This window comes from Megascapheus bottae, chromosome 16 (assembly GCF_031878675.1).
Source record: "Megascapheus bottae isolate mThoBot1 chromosome 16, mThoBot2.hap1, whole genome shotgun sequence".
NCBI classification, from domain to species: Eukaryota; Metazoa; Chordata; class Mammalia; order Rodentia; family Geomyidae; genus Megascapheus; species Megascapheus bottae.
In genome coordinates this window covers 42,360,464-42,383,534 of record NC_143524.1, presented here as the reverse complement: position 1 = coordinate 42,383,534, position 23,071 = coordinate 42,360,464, and the positions used below count along the sequence as shown (strand labels likewise).

At 39.0% G+C, this 23,071-nt stretch overlaps 1 protein-coding gene across 1 annotated transcript; it reads left to right on the top strand.

Annotated features, from left to right (window-relative positions):
• The first annotated feature begins 11,013 nt into the window (after window positions 1–11,013).
• LOC150053416 (olfactory receptor 52I2-like) lies at window positions 11,014–12,028 on the top strand. Its single transcript, XM_090349295.1, has one exon. The coding sequence runs from the start codon at window positions 11,051–11,053 to the stop codon at window positions 12,026–12,028; it is 978 nt and encodes a 325-aa protein (XP_090205421.1). The 5' UTR covers window positions 11,014–11,050.
• Window positions 12,029–23,071: the final 11,043 nt, after the last annotated feature.

The following is a 23,071-nucleotide window of genomic DNA, read 5'->3' as shown; positions in this document are numbered from 1 at the left end:
ATCTGGGTTGTTTCCATCGCTTAGCTATTGTGCAGTGATGAACATGGCTGAGCAGGTGTCCTTATCACATCCTTGGTTATGATGCTCAGGGTAGATGCCCAGGCGTGGTATGGCTGGATCATAAGGAAGGTCTATTTTTGTTTTTTTGAGAAACCTCCAAACTGCCCTCCAGATTGGCTGTACTAGTTTACATTCCCTCCAACAGTGCAGTAGGATTCCTTATTCTTCACAACCCCGCCAGCATTTGCCTTTGACTGAGTTCAGAATGTTGGCCATTCTAATTGGGGTAAGATGGTAAAATTTATTGTAAAGGTGATGCACAGAGGAGTTACAGTTATAAAAGTCAGGTAATGAGTATGTTTCTTTTTGGACAGTGTCACCCCATCACTTATTTTCTCCCAGTTTTTTTCCTCTTAAACCCCTCCCTAACTGTGTGTTCATTTCCAACATAGTTTCTAGTGAGTATCACTGTAGAATAGGGACAGAATTAAAAAACAATGAGGAAAATGGAAAAAAAAGAATGAAAAAAAAAACAGAAGAAAGGAAAAACAGAGAAAAAGGGCTGCCAAAAGGAAAACAATAAACCCTCTTGTTTCCATTTCTTGGCATTCGCTTTGATAAGCATCATTTCGTATGATTATATGCACATCGCTATTGAACCCCTGTGATCCTCTCCTAAGAATATCACCTGGATCAAGAAATACATACATACATATGCAAATACAAAGGAATTCTATGCTTACATAAAAAAGAAGGACATTGCCCCATTTGTAAGGAAATGGAAAGACTTGGAATAAATTATATTAAGAGAAGTAAGCCAGACGCAAAGGAGAATAGTTTGGATGGTTTTCCTCATTTGTAATCATTAGAATGAGCTTATTAATCTACAAGTAAGTCCAACTGATAATAAATGACAAATAATTACATTTAGAAATGATAAATTATACAAGACTCTAACCACACACAAGTCCCTTGTAATAATGGTTTCTAGATGCTAATTTACTTTGGTCCCATCCTTACTATGAATTCCTATAAGATTTTACATGTAACAGAAATACATATTTGATTTCCAGTGTGTCTGAACATTTTAATTAAAAGATCACTTCTGAATAGTGTAAAATTTACAGTGTGAATTGTTATATTTGAGTCTTAATGATTCCCTTCTAGTGATGATACAATCAGTGTTAACTGAAGATTCAATGAAAGAAACAAGGGAAATTCATAATGCAGCATTTGATATAGTTTATGCATTTATTTTTTTATTTTTATTTATTTTTTTGCCAGTCCTGGGCTTGAGCTCAGGGGCTGAGCACTGTCCTTGGACATTCTCAAGGCTAGAGCTCTACCACTTGAGCCTCAGCACCACTTCTGGCTTTTTTTTCTATGTATGTGGTACCGAGGAATCGAACTCGGGTCTTCGTGCATGCTAGGCAAGCACTCAACCACTAGGCCAAACTCTCGGCCCAGTATATGCATTTAAAATACAGCAGATATCTTCTAAGTTCATATATATTATATATATATGTGTGTGTGTGTGTGTGCATGCATGGGTGTGTGCACATGTGTGTATGTGTGCCAGTTGTAGAACTTGAACTTATTTCATGGTCACTGAGCCTGAGCTGTTTTGCTCAAGGCTAGCATTCTACCACTCAAACCACAGATACACTTCTAGTTTTTTTTTTTAAAGTTAACTAGAGATCAAATTTTTATGAACTTTCCTACATGGGCTGAATTTGAACTGTGATCCTCAGCTCTTAGACTTCTGAATAACCAGAATTATAAGCATGTGCCACTGGCAACTGGCTCTAAATTCATAGTTGTTTTTTTTGTTTGTTTGTTTGTTTTGTTTTTTTGCCAGTCCTGGGCTTGAGCTCAGGGCCTGAGCACTGTCCTTGGGCTTTCTCAAGGCTAGAGCTCTACCACTTGAGCCTCAGCACCACTTCTGGCTTTTTTCTATGCATGTGGTACCGAGGAATCAGACCCGAGTCTTTATGCATGCTAGGCAAACACTACAACTAGGCCAAACTCCAGGATAATTCCATATTTTTAAAAGACAGTTTCAGGTATTATTGAAACTGTAATCCTGTATGAAATAGTACTAATGACAAGGTCAGTTAAACAATGTATAAATAAGGAAGCGGGGACCTCTGTATCAGTTTCCCTACATTTGTGTCACTATTGTGGGACTGAAAGAGGTAAAAGTGCTCCTGGCTTCTTCCTTGAGCAGATGCGGTAAAAGTTAAATAGGAGATAAGATAAACTAACGAAAATAAAAGTGGGTAGTAAGGATAGGGATCATGAGTGAGTGAGAGTGAGGGAGTCACTCTGATTAAAGTATTGTATATACATATGTAAAGTATCACTGTGAATGTCTTTGAATTAAGTATATACTTAAAGAATCTGAATGACAGGAAGGTAAAAAGAAGGTACTAATGACAAAAGGGAAGGTGAGGGATGAGGAATATGGTTGAAATATTTTATGCACATATTAAGCCTTGTAGAGTGGCTTTGGAAGGGAGAGGAAGGAATATGAGGGAGGAGATGGGGAGGGTAAATCTGATCAAGGTGCATTCTATAAATGTATGGATATGTGAAAATGAAACTCACTTGTATAGCTATTTGGTCCTAATAAGAAATGTGGGGGAAAAAAAACTATGCCTCTAATCCTACTTATTCAGAAGGCTAAGATCTAAGGATCGGAGTTTGTAGCTATGCTGGGCAAGAAAGTCCATGAGGCTCTTATTTCCAGTTAACCAGCAAAAGCTGAAAATGGAGCTGTGGCTCAAGTGATAGAGCATTAATCTTGGACAATAAAGCTCAAGACTGACTGGCAGTTCCCAGGTCCCGAGTTCAAGCCCTAGGACTGGCACACACACACACACACACACACACACACACACACACACACACACACAGAGTGGAAAAAAGAAATTTAAAAATTTCAGAAGTTGAGTAGGGATATAGTTAAAAATTAAGATTTACAAAGAAAATTTTATCAAATGTGGAAATACAATTTTTAAGAAGACAAAATCATACTCAAGAATTATATAATTAATTACATTTGGGGGGCAGTCCTGAGGCTTGACCTCAGGACTGAGCACTGTCCTTGGACACTTCTTGCTCAAGGTTAGCACTCTGCCATCTGAGCCACAGCACCACTTCAGGCCTTTTCTGTGTACATGGTACTGAGGAATCAAACCCAGGGCTTTGTGCATGCTAGGTGAGTACTCTACCACTAGGCCATGCTCCAGGCCCCTAAATTATTAATTGCATTTTTTTAAGTGGGAAGAGATTCAACCTAAAGTTTCACTGAGGACATTGAAAATAGAATTTGAGATACCAAAATTGTAAAATATAAAGAGATGATAGGGATTGATAAAAATAACAGACGTAGATATAATAAATATACATTGGATATTTTTATGTATGCAAAATACCTGAAGATTTTAAGGATGGAAGTATTGAATAGGCAAGGTCTCCAGTTTTCAAGGAATCAACTATTCACTTGGAAAGATTTATCTGAAATTGTCAACTCTTGGGTCGAACACTTGTGAGTCTGTCAAATATTAGAAGAAGAAGAATAAAGCATTTGGTACTCAGATAAAAAACAAAGGAAAAACCAAGCAAATAAAGAAGCAAACAATAGTAAATTTCCTTCACTCAAGTCACAGGGTAAACAAATTTATTTTGAATTACTTTTCTTGACAGCTTAGCCAACACTAGTAGAGCAACATGTCTAGCAAAACTAATGATAAAATTCTTTCTTCTTTAAGCTTTTAATAAATTTCTTGTCATTTTAGTAGTATACATTTATGGGCTACAATGTGAAATATTAACATGCACACATTGCACCATGATTAACAGCTCTGTGTGTTTTGCATTTCGATCTCCTTAAACATTTTTGAGTTTTGATGAACACATAAGAATTTAAATATTTATGAGGTGGCATATTGCATTTTAATGCATGTGTACAATGTATACTGATCAAATACTGTGACAGAAACTCCATCTCCTTGTCATTGCTTTGTTTTCAGAGCTTGCCCACTCTGCTTTTATAAGTTATTTACAAAATATACGAGAGTTTGTGAATTAGAGTTACCCAGCTGTTCTGTTGAATGCTAGAGCTTACTCCATCTATCTCTGTGTCTAAATATCCTCTACCAACGTGATTTTGGCCTCTTCAATATTCTTATCCTTTAATAATGTCGAAGACATTTCACCTTTGGCTCTAGAACAAGGTATAAAACAAACTCACAAGAATCAGTAGCTATTTTGTATACCAACTATGAGTAGACAGAAAAATATGGAAAAGAGTTTCATTTTCAAAGGCCTCAAAAACAAGTAGGAAGAAACCTTGGCCAGAAGACTAAAACTGAATCCCTGTCTGTTATCTATCACTAATATGAATTCAAAATGGATCAAACACCTCAATATAAGAACTTAAAACTACTACGTAAAGGAATAGAAGAAACCTTAAAACTTACTGAATGGTAGCTGGGAGTTTGGCCTAGTGATAGAGTGCTTGACCCTAGTTTGATTCCTAGGTACCACATATGTAGAAAAAAGCTGGAAGTGGTGCTGTGGCTCAAGTGGTAGAGCTCTAGCCCTGAGAAAGTCCAAGGGCAGTGCTCAGGCCGTGAGCTCAAGCCCAGGACTGGCAAAAAAAAAAAAAAAAAGCAAAGAAAAAAGAAAAAACCTTACTGGCTGGCATAAAGTCAGATGCTGCTGGCTTACACTTGTAATCTTAAGTACTCAGGAAGCTGAGATCTGAGGATTATGGTTCAAAGCCAGCCTGGGAAGGAAAGAATTTAGTACACTAAAAAGGCAGCCTTCGGACAGGGAGAAAATCTTTACCAGCTATATGTCTGTAAGGGCCCTTAATAACAAGAATATTTAGGAACTCAAGCACCAAAACCTCAAAGAATCAAAAATCCAATAAAAAATGAATAAAGGACTTGAATATATATTTTTTGAAGACCTGCAAATGACCAAGAAATGAAAAGGTGCTGTTTATCACTAATTATTATAGAATGCACTTTTAACCAAATAAAACAATGTCCAATATTTTTGATTTCCTTTCAGGATGCACTCAGCATTATTTGTCTAACTTTCAGGTATCCTCTGGGGACTTGAAGAAACCAAGACCATTTACTCACTCACTAGACTTCTGCCTCCTCCTGTTATTTGGAAAGCTCCAGTGACAGAACACAGAGAAAAACCCATTCTCTGGAGGAGTTAGAGTTTGAATGATGGGCAGAAGACAAGGAACCTGAGGTGCCCAGGGAAAAAGCAGAACCAGGGAGTGTCTCCTGGGGGAAGTGAAGGAAGATTCTCCTGGGGGGGGGTCTCTGAGAATGATAACACTCAGCCGAACTCTACATTGTTATTTTTGATCTCCTGTGGCACTTGCTGTTTCTCCTGTGTAAATCCCCCTTCCTCTCAGTAGAAACAAACAAGCAAAAAAAAAAAATCCTCCAAAATCACAAAACCAATATTGTTTACCAAAGATGATCAGAGAAAAATGTGGGTAACTGGCCCAGAGATCAGGGGTTGGGGGTCATGGAACATTTAGGTTAAGGTCATACCAGAAAAGAGGATTCAAGTCCCCTTAACCATAAAGGTTGGTAAGGTCTAGAGAGTATGGCTGAGTCCAAGGTATTATTCTGGAAATAATGAGCAAGGAGGTGGCAGAAAGGAAGAAATGCAGGTCTACTTGGTTCAAAGCTAAGAGAAGGATGGGTAAGTACAATCTTAGAAGAGTGGACAGATAAGATTCAGGGATCAAGAAGTTTGAGAAAAGATTAAGCATACTTGCTGAGGAAAACAGGATTATCAAACAGAAGCCTGTACTGTTCATCTGAGTTCTAAAATGCTGCTTTCACCTTCCATGAAATTTTTATTTGAAGTTGGAATTTCCCATCCTTCAAAGGGGAAATAAAAAGGTTTTGCACGTCCTATGATTTAGTTATTGAAGATAAGGGCAAAAGAAGGCCAGGCAGGCCTGGAGCTATGTCTTAGTAGAAGCTGATTAGAGGGGTTTTTGTTGGTTTTGTGCTAGTCTGGAGGATTGGGTGCTGTCCCTGAGCTGCTTTTGCTCAAGGCTAGTGCTCTATCACTTGGCCACAGCCCCACTTCTGGCTGCTTTGGGTAGTTTGTGGGAGATAAGAGTCTCTTGGACTGTCTTGCCTGGGCTGACAATTCCAACTGTGATCCTCAGATCTCAGCTCCCCAAGTAATTAGGATTTCAGGCATGAGCCACTGGCACCAGCTTGGTTAGAGCTTTCTGAGAAGGTGGTACCTCAACAACCAGGCAGCCATGGCATCTGAATAGTGATCTGGCAGTGAGTATGTGGTATGCTTATGTGTTCACATCATAAAGCTTATCAACCTGTGTGCTTAAGTATCTGCATCTTAGAACATGTGTTTTCTGTCAGTTGAAAAGTTAGCAAAAAAGTAGGAAACGGATAGTGATTTTTAAAAATGACTGGCATGGCAGCTACTGATTTTAGCAAGAAAACTTAGTAGAAGTAATGTCAGTGAAATAAACATTGCAGAGAGGGAAAAACTGTCTAAATTAAAGGACTTGTTTTTTTTTGACAAAGGAGGGTGGGAAATCTCTTGTAATCTTGTTACAGAAGAAAGACAAGAAAAGGGGTAAAAAAAAAATAACCCCGTTCCAACTGGCCTTGGGGAGGTAGCCAGGGCTGGATCGGGGAAGGACTGGGTGGGCATAAGCCAAAGTTGCCCTCAGAAGGAAGTGGAGTTCTGCAGGACAGCCAGGAGAGAAAACGCTGGAGCAGAGCTAATGGGGGCAGCAGTCATTGTGGAGCTTTAGGCAGTGGAGATCACACTGGATTCCTTGCATGCAGAATGCAGGCAGCTGTCTTAGGCATATCTAGACAACTCTTCTGCTATGAAAGCTCTGTTCATCCTCTCCTGAGCTATCACTCAAGGTGTCTCACCTAATGGCTCTACTCAACAGGGTTCTCAGGAATTATCTGCAGAGTTCATTTCTTCACTCAATCTAAGTCATTCTATTAGCATTTTGGGTTTAGTTACTAGTCTATATGTATCCATGAAAGATATGTTTCAAATCCCGAGAGTTTTTTCTTATTTACAAAATTCTGTCTGCTAGGAAGTCAGCAGAATTCTCAATTGTTGTAATAACCCACTAGGTAGGCTGAGACCTTAATAGATGCAATCTTAGGGCAAGAAGGTCTGAGGTAGATCAGTTGAATTTAACACGATCTGACCCACATGGGGGATCTCAGGATGGCCCTCAGACAAAACCACAAGTGTGCATCTTCAGGAAGTTGAATGATCTGAGAACACGAGGAAAAGCAGCTGATAGCGCAATTTAGCTGAGATCAAAGATGCTTATTATGCCCATTTCCACTCCATAGTTTATGTGATTTCATTTTGGCTTGGGTTGCTATATGGTAATTGTACCTGTAAAAACTTAATTGTCAGAGTGATGTACAGAGGGGTCACAGTTACATATTTAAAGTAGTGAGTACATTGCTTCTCCAACACTATCTCTACTCACTTTTTTCTCCTGATTTCCCTCCCCCAGGTCGCCCCCCCACTGTAAAGTTAATTTCCAACATATTGTCTTGTGATTATTGCTGTTACATTGTTTTTTTTCTTTGTCTCATCATTTTGTTGTTCTCCTTCTTTCCCTAAATTCAAATAAACATCTATAGAATACACCAGGTCCCAAAATCACATAGAGTGGCTCTACCTTAAAATAACTTAGAGTTTGATTTTAGAGATGGACTGTAGAACAAGGACATCCTGAAACCACTAGCACAACAATGTTCATTGCAGCACTATTTACCATAGCAAAGATATGGAACCAACCCAGATGTCCCTCAGTTGATGAGTGGATCAACAAGATATGGTATTTATACATAATGGAATTCTATGCTGCTGTCAGAAAGAATGACATCACCCCATTTGTAAGGAAATGGAAAGACTTGGAAAAAAAATCACATTAAGTGAAGTAAGACAGACTGAAAAGAACATAGGCTCAATGGCTTCCCTCATTTGTCATAATTAGTAGAAACCTTGGACTCTCCTAGCAGAGATTTACAATAGAACAAAACCTAGATACATAAGGTCATATAGAATGACACTAAATGACAGGACTTCCAGGATATAGAAACAAAAGCCATATAAAGAGTGATTGTTGTCCTTAATGTATTATTATCCCTCATCTCTTTTGCTGTCCCTTGGTTATCTCATATTGTTACAGTATTTCACCTAGTTATCTGATATATTGTATATATGCGTATTTGGTTATTTAAAGTCGGATAGGGAAAGGAGGAAAACAAGATGAGGGGCAGGTAGGGGAGGGAAATGGGGACCATGTCATGAGAAAGGATATCAATGTTGTGAAGTAATGCACCTTCTATCTGGTGAATATTATGTAACCCTTCTATTAGTTACAATAAAAACATATGAAAGAAATAAATTGTTAATGACTTCCAAAAAAGAGATGGATTGTAGATAAGTGAAAGGGTGTCATTTTATCAGAAGTGGCAATAGGAAAAATGCCATCATGCAGACAGAAGTCCTAAACTGTAGATGTCCTAGAAAGGAACAGAAGATTATTAACTTCTATGTCACAATGGCATGAAAGTCTACTGGGTGAGACCTGTCAGTGGAAGATCACAAGAATACAAGAGAAAACTTGGAGGGGTTGTAGATAGGTTGTGTTGATATTTCTTTTTCTGTAGTTTTTAGCTGCTATTTTTACCCATTAAGTGTATTATCTGGAACACTCTACAACTACAGAATTTTTTTCTACACTAGGATTTATTGAACATTTATGTGCCAAACATTAGGCTAAGGATTTTAAATAGCTTGTCATCTGAAAACTCCTCTTTGACCTAGAGACCATAATCTCCATGTTGACCAAATTAAAGGTTGGTAAATTTACATAATTTGACCCAAACCAACTTTCTAGAAAATGAGAATAGGGTATGTAGTTTGGTGAGTATGACTCTGGTAACAATACTTTGGGCCACTTTCTTTTTTTGCTTCTTGCATATGAAGGATCATGAGCACTTTTAGAGTAACAGACTAATGCAGGATCTGTATGCTATATTCTAAGGGAAACTCAAGGTTCCATAAAAAGATTAATTATTACCTCCCCAAACTGAATGATACCAACGAAGATGAAGAATCTGCTGGGTGTTCTCAGAATTCTGTGTATGAGTTATACATGTTCAAACCTCTACATGAAAGCATACAACCTAAAGGAAAGGAAGTCTTATTTGTTATATATTCTATAGTTGTTTCTTGATTAATCATCCCAAGAACTTTTACTTCTGATGGTTACAGTGGGAAAAAAATCTGTTCTTGTATCTCAACATATTACATACTTGCTAGATAAGAATAGATGAAATATTAAATTAAATCATTATCAACTGTCTTGTGTGAATGACCTAAATTACAATTCAAGAAATACGGTCAGATTACAGATACTACCATTAGCCTAGTACTGGAATATACTACATTCATTAAATATCCTACAATCTCTAAAGGATAAAACTTACTATCTTTTCAAGTGTCATGTTAGTTTAATATAAAGATAAGATTAGTTATAATGAGGAATCAACTGCTTGTAGTAGGATTCATCTTACTATTGCCACATGATTTCATGTGTATTTTGTCATTGAATCAAGCACAGTAGGAAAACCTAGCTGAAAGTTAGAGATTATGAAAATTTTTAGGCAGTTTATTATCTGTTCTCTTTTCTCTCTCTCTCTCCTTCCCTCCTTCTTTCTGTTCCTCCTTCCCTTCCTCCCTCCTTCCCTCCCTCCCTTCTTCTCCTTCCTTCCTTCCTTCCTTCCTTCCTTCCTTCCTTCCTTCCTTCCTTCCTTCCTTCTTTCCTTCCTTCCTTCTGTCTTCCTTCCTTTTATCCTCCTATATTTATTACCCTTAAGTAGTTGCACAAAAACTGTTTCAAGGGTGGGGGATTTAGCTCAGTGGAAGACCACTTGCCTGACAAGTGTAAAGCCCTGAATTTGGTCCTCAGCTCTTAAAAAAGGGGGGGGGCAAAAAAGTTTGTAAGTACAATGTATCCGGGTCAAAGTCATCCCTTTCGTCATCCTTCCCCATACATGTGATGTGATATTTCCTAATAATCTTACTTTTAACTCATTAACAAAATTTAATATGCTTCCTTCATGTTTTGTTTAGGCATCATCCCAAGAATAAATAATATGGCATTTGACCTCAAGAAAGTCAATGCTTAATCAACATGTTTCAACTTTCAATAGCTGAGCATAGAGATGAAAAGAATTGTTTCCTTGGCTTACTACTGATTCAGCTGAAACTCTAATAATGAAGGTAAATATTACATTTTTACTTGGTATTGAACTCAAGCATTATGCTCTCTTTTGGATTTTTTGCTCAAGATCAGAGCTTGAAGTTTTGAGCCACACTTCAGCCCAGCATTTTACCTGGTTAACTGGAAACAGAGTCTCAAGGATGGACTGGTTATGAAGGCGCGAGTCACAAGAGTTCAATACATATTTTTCTTTTTAATGAACTTGGGCTCTACAGCTAAGGAGCACTTAGTAAAGGACTTGAAGCGAAGGCTCACAGTTGACTGTACACAGTGAAATCATGGATAGAATACTGGACTTGTCCACACAGATTTCTTGTAGATGAGCGTGGAAGAGTTCATTAAAACTCAGGAAGGTGTGTGTGTGTGTGTGTGTGTGTGTGTGTGTGTGTGTGTGTAAGAGAGAAAGGGTGAGACTGGAAAGAGAGAGAGAGAGCGGGAACAGAGGGAAGGGAGGGAGGGAGAGAGAGCAGGGAGGAGGAACACAAGAATGTATCCTTGAATTTTGAGTAGAAAGGTATGAGTCTTGACAAGGATGGAAGATGGACCAGGATAACGAACACAGATTTATTTTTCTGATTTGAGAATACCACTCAAATGAGAATATTCTTAGGATTTACTAAAATGAAAGATGTGAATATATCTGATAGAGCTGTATCATATTCTTTCATTGCCTTTGTACTGTATAAGAAAGCAATGTCCCTGATGTTGCTGGGTCCAACTTACAACGACACAATGGAGCCCCCTGCCACCTTCGTCCTTGTGGGCATTCCGGGTTTGCAGTCTTCCTATCTTGGGCTGGCTATCTTCCTGGGTGCTCTGTACACCATAGCCCTGTTAGGAAACACTCTCATCATGACTGTGGTCTGCATGGATTCTTCTCTCCAAGAGCCCATGTATTGCTTCCTGTGTGTTCTGGCTGCTGTGGACATGGTCATGGCCTCCTCTGTGGTACCCAAGATGGTGAGCCTCTTCTGCTCAGGAGATAGCTCCATCGGCTTTCATGCCTGTTTCACTCAGATGTACGTTATCCATTCAGCCACAGCTGTGGAGTCAGGACTGCTGCTGGCCATGGCCTTTGATCGCTATGTGGCCATCTGCAAGCCCCTGCACTACAGTAGGATTCTCACCTTGAAAATGGTGCTAGGAATGTGTGTGGCCAGCATCATCAGAGCTGCCATAGCTATGACTCCACTGAGCTGGATGTTGACTCATCTTCCTTTCTGTGGCTCCACTGTGGTTCCCCATTCTTACTGTGAACATATGGCTGTGGCTAAGTTAGCATGTGCTGACCCCATGCCCAGCAGTCTGTACAGTTTGATTTGTTCCTCCATTCTCGTGGGCTCTGATGTGGCCTTCATTGCTGCCTCCTATGTCTTGATTCTCAGGGCAGTATTTGGTCTTTCTTCAAAGAATGCTCAGCAGAAGGCATTAAGCACTTGTGGGTCCCACGTGGGGGTCATGGCTCTGTACTATCTGCCTGGCATGGCATCCATTTATGTAGCTTGGTTAGGGCAGGGGTTTGTGCCCTTGCACACGCAAGTGTTGTTAGCAGATTTGTACCTGATCATCCCACCCACCTTAAATCCCATCATTTATGGTATCAGGACCAAACAAATAAGAGAGAGAATGTGGACTTTGGTATTTTGCTGCCCCTTGACCACAGTAGCCTAAAAGCTTCAGGTCTTGAGTTTTCCAACTAATGGCCACAAAGCTTTATAGCCTATGGAGCTGAATTTGTTTACCTAGAACTATGGGCGGTTAAGAATGGAGCTGTATATTTTAACTTCACATAATTTTTCAGTTTTCAGGAAGAAAAGGAACGAGAGTGTCTGGCTTTGTGAAAACAATTTATGAAAACATTTTCAGTGGTTTCATTCAATCTATTCAATATCAATATGGTTGTGGAGACAATGTAGTTTTGGAACTTTTGTTGTATTCACTTTGGTTATATATTTCTAATGTTAACCTCCTACAAGAGTCTTCATTTTAGAAACATGTCCTTTGGCAGTTTTTAATTTCCCATCTCACACTCATTTGTCCAAAGTGGTAGAACATGAGCCTTGAGGAAAACATGCTTCGGGACAGTGTGTAGGCCTTAAATTCAAGGCCCATGACCAATAACAACAACAGAAAAAAGAGAAAGAAACATGAAAGGAATCGTAAAAACTCTAAAGGGTTTACTGATTCTTCAGAAATGGGTGTTAATTTGAAATTTCATAGATGAGCTATGTCTATGGAATCTCCACTTCAGAGACATATGAAATGCAGGGAAATCAGCATAACAATAAAGGTAAATAAAAATGGGATTCCATTAAGAAATTCATCATAGAGACATAAATGATAAGAAACAATAAGATACTAATATAATTGAAAAATATTATTGAAATAAAAAACACAATAGAGAGCTTCCACAACAGATTTGATCAAGAGGAATTATTTTGTTACTTGAAAATCACTCTGAAAAATTAACATTGTTAAACAAAGAAACCAAGCAAGTAATCAAAAAGGAATAAATGAAAAAACCAATGAAAACCTATGAGGTTTATGGGACACAGAGAAACAACTACATATATGCAGAGTGGGAATGTAAACCTATTTCACAAATCATGGGTGAAACTTTCCAAATCTTATAAGAGAAATGGAGGCGTCGTGGAAGCATATTATAGTAAAGGTGCAAAAAAATGTAAATCCTAAAACTAGCAGGAAAAAAAAGTATCAAAGTTTTTTATAGGAAGTTCCGTCAGACTTAGAACAATCTCAGCAGAAACCTCACAAGCTAAAAGTCAATGGGAAAACATATTCAAAGTATTGAAAAAAAACAAAACAAAAAAAGAGAAAACAACAACAGAGACAACAAGAACTTCCAACCAATAATACTACAAGCAGCAAAATTACTCTTTGAAACTGAAAGATAGTCTTTTCCAGATACTCAGAAAGTGAGGACACTCAGCACTACCAGGGAAGTCTTCCAAAGAATATGCAAGGGAGTTCACTACTAGAAATGACTATCCATAACTATTACCATTTTAATCCAGAAATATCCATTCCAGTGCCTGTTAGAATAACAAAGGCAGGAAAGAGAAGGGGAAGGAAACTGATTTAGTAAAGTACATAGAAGAGACAGTAGAAGCTCTGTTCTGTTTCCCTTCTTGGGACCGTGGTCAGGGTCCTGTGGAAGGCAGATGTCACTGTATTCAGGCATAGGGAAGGATCTGACAGCTCACAATTAAACAGCTGTAGTACTTGTACATAAAAGTTTCAGTTGTTTCAAAGCAAGAGAATAAACCTTAAGAAGTGCTTGTAATGTATTCACTACCTGCACCTGTAACACCTCTATACATCCTCTTGACAATAAAATAAAAAGTAAAAATAAAATAAATCATTATGGGAAAAAAAGAAGTGCTTGTAACAAATATTTAACATGAAGGTAATGTTCTTCATTAGTAAACCTCCATAGTATATGCCTAAACTCTAGCCAAATACCCTCAGAGAGGGTTGTGTCCCTCTAACCTGTCATGGTATGATGATCCTGCATTGTAGCAATTTTACTTCAGGGCACGTCCAATCAAAGAATTGAAATCCTGATCTCGAAGAGATGTTTATTGACATTCATTTTCACAAGAACACCTAGCTACAGTACTGGATGTACAAAAAAGAAAGAAAAAGTACTAGGGTTTCTAGAATTTGAATCTGGATTTTGGCTTACCACACATTTTGTGGTCTTATAGGTACCTCATCTTTGTCTAGAAAGTATAAATATAATGATGGCAGCTATTCAGAGTACTGTGGAAATTGAAGGAGAAAAATCATTGAAAAGTACCTATGTGGAATAAAGCAGATCTTTGCAAATATATTGTTCGATGCTTTTAAAATTTCTTTTCAGGATGTACCATTTACATATCTACCAGGGACCTGAGTAAACAAAGACCATTCAGTCACTAGGCTTCTGCCCCTTCCTGCAATCTGGAAAGTTTCAGGGACAGAAAACAAAGAAAAAGTAGTTTCTAGAGGAGTTCCAGTATTTGGATGATGGGAAGGAGACAAGGGATGTGAACTCGGTAGGAAAATATAGGTTTGCTGAGTGTCTAGTGGGAAGCCGAGCTCCTACTGGGAGATCTTTGAAAAGAACACTATTTAGCAGAACTCGACATTGCTATGATATTTCCTTACCTGGGGCTCTTACTGTTCTTCCTGAAAGTCCTTTATAAGTTTTTCGTGTTTTGAGTGAAAAAAAATGTGATTTACCAGGCACAAGATGATCAGAGACAGTTGACAAGAGAAAACTTCAAGGATGTGGGTAACTGGGTAGAGGTTAGGTAGCGATTAGGCTGATGGGAGTCTGGAGATTTATCAGAGAAAGGAAGACACAGGACCTCCACCTAATTACAAAGGTTTGTCTAATTCTGGAGTGTACAGCTAATAGGGAGAGATTCTTCTGAACGTGAGGGGAGATGGGAGGAGGTGGGAGAGGGCACAGACTACTTCACCTGAAAGCATCCAAAAGGAAAACATTTTATAGGGACCATGAGTAGTTATGAAACAAGACCAGGCTTATCATAAGCTGAAAGGTTCCATTCAAATAAGATATCCAGTAGTACTTTCACCTTGAAGATGATTTAAAATTACCTAGTCTTCCTTTGGTAAGTATTAAATGAAAAGTTCCCACAAATCCTTTGATACTAGGTCATTTGTCTAGTGCCAGTTTCCATTGATACGCGGGGAGTCACATGAGGGATGGAGATGTATTTTAGGAAAGCTGGGTCAGCCTCTTCTGAAAAGAGTGAACTTCATCAAGCAGGAAGCCATTGTATTTAAATTTTGAATAAGGTTGTGAAGTAGTATGGACCTGTTGGTGTATTCACAGCATGACATTTATTATGAATATGACATTTTTTTGCATCTTCCAGCAAGTGTGCTATATGGCAATAGAAGAGTTATTTGCTATGTTTATTTGAGATCTATGTTGCATATAGATCTCACACGTCTCACATGCCTTCTTATTTACATTTCTAAACATGTAACATAGGGACTATTATCTTCATCTTACTAATGAATCAAGTGGTTTAGGAGGAATTAGATGAATGCAAAATGCCAAGTGAGAAGGCATTCAGTAAGACATTAGTAGAAATGGTCTTTGTCCCATTTGTGTTACTGAAACAAATATCTTCAGTGGAGCAGGACTTTTGTGCACACATATCCCTTTTTCTTTCCTTCTTTGCCAGTCTTTGGGCTTAACCTCAGGGCTTGGGAACTGTTCTTAAGATTTTTTTTTTCCATCAAGGCTAATGCTCCACCAATTGAGACATTGAATGCACATCTCTCTTTTTGGTGGTTAATTGGTGAGGTGGATTTTTTTTTTGTGGTTAGTCATAAGTTTCCTGCCCTTGCTGGCTTCAATCTGAGGTTCTCAGATCTCGAGTCTCTTGAGTAGTTAATGCATGGCTTGTGTTGTATTCTAAGAGAAATTCAGGATTCCTAAAAAAAGATTGATACTATCCAGTGTAGAAATGCTTACTGTAAAATGTGTTCCCAGAATGCTGAGCCATGTACATGTGCCCAATCACAGAGTGAATTCTGGAAACAAAATATTCTAAAGGGAAAAGGATGAAAGAGCATACAGGAATAGCATAAGCTAGTATTTCCAATGCCATCTTTCAGGTCTACTATCATAAAATCATTTGATTACACATTCTATGCTATGGCAAAAGCTGAATACAGTAATAACGACTTGTCAAATTGTCAAGCTGTGCAGGGTGGAGCTTTTTTGTCTTGCTAAAACTGGCGAAGGGAAGTAAAATATAGTTTTATGGTAACTATTTATAGTTATTTCCCAAAGATTGATTTTAGGTGTTTCAGCTCTTTGGAGTCACACCTGTACCTTATACCTTATGTCCTATAAGCTTGCTATGTGATAATTTCATTTAAATTATATCAACCTGTCTTGGCTGGAGGTTTGATCTATCTTACAAATCAGTGTGATTGTGAATTTCAGTGAATGAAAAAGGCAAATGTTATTCACCAAAGTCACCAGCTCATACTGAGTTCATATAAAAGGTCCTCACAAAGTAAATGTGTATTCACATACAAAAGAAGTGTTCATCACTTCCTGATGTTCTGGAGTGTCTTGGTAGAAGGGATTCACTATATGAGGAACCATCAAAACTTATGGCGGGTGTTCATTTATAGAGTGAAGTCATATACCTGGCTTTGAGTGAAGCCCTAAACTCTTATGTATGTCTATTTCTTCAAAAATCTAGTACAATACGTTGTGTATTAGCTCCTACTGAATGAGCATATTATTTTTTTTATTTTGGGGGGAAGAGTATATTTAATGAACTGATTTTCATAAACCATAAAGATACTTCTTTATATTTTTCTCTGGCTAATGTAATGAAAATACAAAATGTGACATGGTCAAATTCAAGAATTTGATTACTTAATCCAACAATTATTAACGTCACTAAGCAAAGAGATAAAAGACAAATTCTTTCCTCTAATTTGTCATTGATTTTGTGTGACTGTGACTGTTGACTAGGGGAATGTGGGCACATATCTTTTTTGGTGTGCTGTTTTTCCACAGCCATTTAGAATAAGGGCGCACAAGTGATATACACTTGGGTACATACAATAAAAGTCAGAACTACAGTATTAGAACTGTCAACAGGAGAGCTTGTATGCACACTCGAAAGAGAGTTACTTGAACATGGAAGAGACAGAACAGAGACTTTCCAAAGTAGGAAACACAAGAAGTAATCTTTGCAGTACGATTAGAAATTAGTAAGGTAAATAAGTCTTGAGAAGAATGGAAAATGAAGCAAGATGGCTCAATTAGATACCATTTTTTGACCAAAGAAATCAACCAAGGTGGGGTTTACCTCAGGATTTACCCACATGACAAACGGGAAGGTGAGGGATGATGTATATGGTCAAGATGTTTCATGCATGTATTAAGCCTTTTAGAGTGGCTTTGGAAGGGAGAGGAAGGAATATGAGGGAGGAGATGGGGAGGGTAAATCTGATCAAGGTGCATTCTATCAATGTATGGATATGTGAAAATGAAACTCACTTGTATAGCTATTTGGTCCTAATAAGAAATGTGGGAAGAAATTCCTGCCTCTAATCCTACTTATTCAGAAGGCTAAGATCTGAGGATCAGAGTTTGAAGTTATCCTGGGCAAGAAAGTCCATGAGACTCTTATTTCCAGTTAACCAGCAAAAGCTGAAAATGGAGCTGTAGCTCAAGTGATAGAGCATTAATCTTGGACAATAAAGCTCAAGACTGACTGGCAGTTCCCAGGTCCTGAGTTCAAGCCCTAGGACTGGCACACACACACACACACACACACACACACACACACACACACACACAGTGGCAAAAAGAAATTTAAAAATTTCAGAAGTTGAGAAGGGATATAGCGAAAAATTAAGATTTACAAAGAAAATTGTATCAAAGTTGGAAATACAATTTTTAAAAAGACAAAATCATACTCAAGAATTGTATAATTAATTACATTTGGGGGGGAGTCCTGAGGCTTGACCTCAGGACTGAGCACTGTCCTTGGACACTTCTTGCTCAAGGTTAGCACTCTGCCATCTGAGCCACAGCACCACTTCAGGCCTTTTCTGTGTACATGGTACTGAGGAATCAAACCCAGGGCTTTGTGAATGCTAGGTGAGTACTCTACCACTAGGCCATGCTCCAGGCCCCTAAATTATTAATTGTATTTTTTTAAGTGGGAAGAGATTCAACCTAAAGTTTCACTGAGGACATTGAAAATAGAATTTGAGACACCAAAATTGTAAAATATAAAGAGAGTATACGGATTGACAAAAGAGTAACAGACATAGATGTTATAAATATACATTGGATATTTTTATGTATGCAAAATACCTGAAGATTTTAAGGATGGAAGTATTGAATAGGCAAGGTCTTCAGTTTTCAAGGAATAAACTATTCACTTGGAAAGATTTATCTGAAATTGTCAACTCTTGGGTCGAACACTTGTGAGTCTATCAAATATTAGAAAAAGAAGAAGCAGAAGCAGAAGCAGAAGCAGAAGCAGAAGCAGAAGAAGAAGAAGAAGAAGAAGAAGAAGAAGAGGAGGAGGAGGAGGAGGAGGAGGAGGAGGAAGAAATAGAGAATTTGGTACTCAGATAAAAAACAAAGCAAAAACCAGGCAAATAAAGAAGCAAACAATAGTAAAGTCCCTTCACTCAAGTCACAGGGTAAACAAATTTATTTTGAATTACTTTTCTTGACAGCTTAGCCAACTTCAGTAGAGCAAAACTAATGATAAAATTCTTTCTTCTTAAAGCTTTTAATAAATTTCTTGTCATTTTAGTAATATACATTTATGGGCTACAATGTGAAATATTAACATGTACACATTGCACCATGATTAACATCTTTGTGTGTTTTGCATTTCCATCTCTTTAAACATTTTTGACTTTTTCATGAACACATAACAATTTAAATATTTATGAGGTGGCATATTGTATTTTAATGCATGTGTACAATGTATACTGATCAAATACTGTGACAAATATCTCCATCTCCTTGTCATTGCTTTGTTTTCAGAGCTTGCCCACTCTGCTTCTATAAGTTATTTACAAAATATGTAAGAGAGTTTGTGAAGTAGAGTTACCCAGCTGTTCTGTTGAATGCTAGAGCTTACTCCATCTATCTCTGTGTCTAAGTATCCTCTACCAACCTGATTTTGGCCTCTTCAATATTCTCATCCTTTAATAATGTCGAAGACATTTCACCTTTGGCTCTAGAGTAAGGTATAAAATCAACTCACAAGAATCAGTAGCTATTTTGTATACCAACAATGAGTAGACAGAAAAATATGGAGAAGAGTTTCATTTTCAATGGCCTCAAAACCAAGTAGGAATAGAGACGGAAGATGGCGCCGAGACAATAGGGACGCTGCCTAGCTCTCTCTCACAAAAAGAGAGAACCAGGGAGTCCCACGAGCCAACTACCTTAAGAAATCCACAACAACAAATTCAAAAGGCAACGGAGAAGAACTCAAACCGGAAAAGAAATCCAGATAAAGCTTACATACAACTTTCTCAAAGAATTCGGAACGTGAGGGCCGGGCAGCCCCAACCACTGCAGAAACAAGCATAGACCAGGGCCAGTGGCAGAAGCAGCGGAACCCAGACGCCGAAACAGAACAGCAAGCAGCGGAACCCAGACACGGACCACACGTGGTGGCGGAGATCTGAGGGGAGTGAAAGATCCTCCAACACCGTGCAGCACCTACAGCAAACACAGAGGAGTGAGTAGCCCAGCGGGTCCCCAAACCCATCGGGAAAGCAGAGCTGGTGCCAAGCTACAGAACTTAACTCAGACCCCTCCACCCAGCCAGAGACAGACTGGCAGGAGCAGCGGGGCAAGGAATTTAGAATCCTGTCCCTTCCCTCAACAGCCCCCTCCCCTAAGGCCATTGAGTGGAGACAGACAGGCTGGTGGACGCTAAGACCCAGCACCCCCCCCAAAGGGCTACCACCCGCCCAACAGGCTCCTCTCCCAGGCCTTTGACTGGACACTGACAGGTGGGCAGGCTCTAAGACAACACCCCACCTAAGGGGGTGAAGGTGTCCCAGCTCACCCGCCCAACAGGTTCCTCTCCCAGGCCACTGGGTCTGGAGAGTGGGGGGTGCTGAGACCCTGCCTTACAACAGCGGGTGGGGTCTGAGAGAGTCTGGGAACCAGCATCTGTCTCACTCAAATCTTGAGCCGGGCACCCTCCAACTGGGAATCCCCAAAAGACAGCACCAAGGGGCCCCCCACAGTCACAGACTCTTGGCCAAAGCGGTGGAAAGCACAGCAGGGAACTGAAGGGCAGACCAGTAGCCAATCTCACCTTCTGAGAACCAGAAAGGCGCGGCTCCGCCCTTGGAGCCCACATCCTCAGCTGGGCCCCGCCCCTGGGAACAGAGAGGACACCAGCTGGTCCAGCTGAGAGCCCCTGGAAACTCCCAAACTCCAGACCCTTGGCCGGGGGCCCGCCCCTGGAAGCAGCACAGGAAAACCAACAATCCGCGCAGCCCGCTGAGACTGATGTGCACAGACCCATCCCACAGCCCACTGTGAGGCCACTGGTTGGGCTGAGAGCTAGTCATGCAGCAGCACACGGCCTCTGGGAACAGGCCAAACACCTGCAAAAACTGCAAACTGACCTAGTCAGCAGCGGAATCAATTTGGCTGAAAGCCACTGGTCCCAATCCAAGTAAACACCGCCACCTACCGACCACAGGGCGAACTACAACAAGAGTTCTCGATGCCTAGAAGAGCGCAAAGACGAAGTACGACATACATAAATAATCAAAGTCTCACAAAAAGCCCAAAGGGAAACAAGAGCGAAGGGATGAAAGAGATGTCACCATCCCAAGAAATGATACTTGAAGAGACATGAAATATGACTCAAATCAAGGAGCTGATTTTGGAAATGAAGGCTGTATTCCAAAAACAAAAGGAAGAAATTTCCAAGGAACTCTTCGAATTCAAAAGAGAAGTGGAAGAAAAGTTCAATACCCTCTCAGCAGACATGATCAGCTCAGTGTCCACACTTCAAGCAAAAATGGAGGCATTAAGCAGCACATTGACTGAGATGGAGAATAAACCATCAGGAACGGAAGATAAAACACAAGAGCTGGAACAGAGAATCGCCACCTTGGAAAAATCGGTCAGAATCCACCAGAGAGAACTCCAGGAACTGGCAGATGCAGCAAAGAAGTCTAATCTTCGTATAATAGGGATTGATGAGGGCGCAGAATTTCAGGACAAAGGAATGCAACCCTTATTCACCAAAATCATAGCAGAGAACTTTCCCAACCTCAAAAGGGAAAATACTCACATTATTGAAGGTTTCAGGCCTCCAAACAGGCAAGATCCTAGACATATCATAGTAAAGACACTAGACTCGAATACCAAGGAATTGATCTTAAATGCTGCAAAAACAAAGAAAGAGCTATACTACAATAGGAAAAATTTGAATTACAGCAGATAAACCCTAAATGCAAGAAAAGCTTGGAAAAACATCATTGATGTCCTGAAGACCAACAACTACCAACCCAGACTGATATATCCAGCAAAACTAGCATTTACATTTGAGGGAGAAACAAGAATATTTCACTCCAAAGAGAAGCTTTATGAATACATGCACACTAAACCACTGTTATAAAAATTATTAATTAATTGAGAACAAATTTTAGAATATCAAGAACCCCCATCAAGAAGCAAATATCTATAATTCACTAAACACAAAAGGGGAAAAAGAAGAGAGAAAAAATCTTAGAAATAAAAATAAAAGATGACAATGGACACTGACCACTTCTCCATAATTTCCCTAAATGTGAACGGGCTGAACAATCCAATCAAAAGACACAGAGCAGCAGACTGGATTAAGAAACACCACCCATCCATATGTTGCCTCCAAGAGACCCACCTCATCGCCAAAGACAGAAACAAATTCCAAGTGAAAGGCTGGAAATAAATTTTCCACTCCAATGCACCATGCAAAAAAGCGGGAGTAGCAATCTTAATCTCCGACAAAATTAACTTCTCAGTAAAATCAGTACATAAAGATAGAGACGGCCATTATATATTAGCAAAGGGTACAATCCATGCCCATAATATTACATTTATAAACATTTACTCCCCCAACACGGGAACACCCAAATTCGTCAAACTCTCTTAGAATTACAGAACAAGATAGACTCAAACACAATCATAGTGGGAGACCTCAATACACCACTCTTAACAAATGACAAGTCAACTCAACAAAAGTTAAGCAAAGATACCATCGACTTAAATGACACCATAGCCCAGCTGGGCTTAACAGATATACACAGTCTTCCAACCAATGGCAAAACTTTACATTTTTCTCAGCAGCACATGGAACACACTCCAAAATAGATCACATAATAGTTCATACAGAAAACTTAAGCAGATACAAGAGGTCTGATATAATCCCATGCATTCTATCAGACCACAGCGGAGTCAGACTAATTCTAAACAATGCAGTCAAAGTCAAAAAACATTCAGTCACTTGGAAACTGAACAACACACTTCTGAATAACTCCTGGGTAACAGATCAGATCAGAAATGAAATTAAAAACTTCCCTGAATGTAATGACAATCAAGAAACATCACAAAGGAACTTATGGGACACAGCAAAGGCAGTTCTAAGAGGCAAATTTATCGCACTAGGAGCCCATATTAAAAAGACAGAAGAAGAGCATGTAAATAACCTAAAAAAAACCCTAAAACACCTAGAGGAGCAAGAAAAAGTTAATTCTGAAACAACTAGAAGGACAAAAATAACAAAAATAAAATCAGAATAGTCAGAGATTGAAATAAGATCTACTATACAAAAAATTGATAAATCAAAAAGTTGGTTCTTTGAAAGAGTCAACAAAATAGACAGACCCCTGGCAAGATTAATCAAAAAAAGGAAAGGGGAGACTCAAATAAACAAGATTAGAGACCCCACGGGAACAATTACAACTGATTCCCAAGAAATGCAGTCAATAATGAATAGGTATTACCAGGAACTATATTCAAAGAAACAAGAAAATCTAGTAGAAATGGATGGTTTCTTAAATAAATGTAGGCTACCAACACTGAACAGCGATGAGGTAAACAAATTGAACAAACCAATCTCTTACAACGAAATTGTGGAAGCAATCAGGGAAATGCCAAAC

What these genes read in the sequence shown, in the direction of transcription:
- LOC150053416 (XM_090349295.1), top strand. Translation starts at nt 11,051, where the DNA reads ATGTCCCTGATGTTGCTGGGTCCAACTTACAACGACACAATGGAGCCC.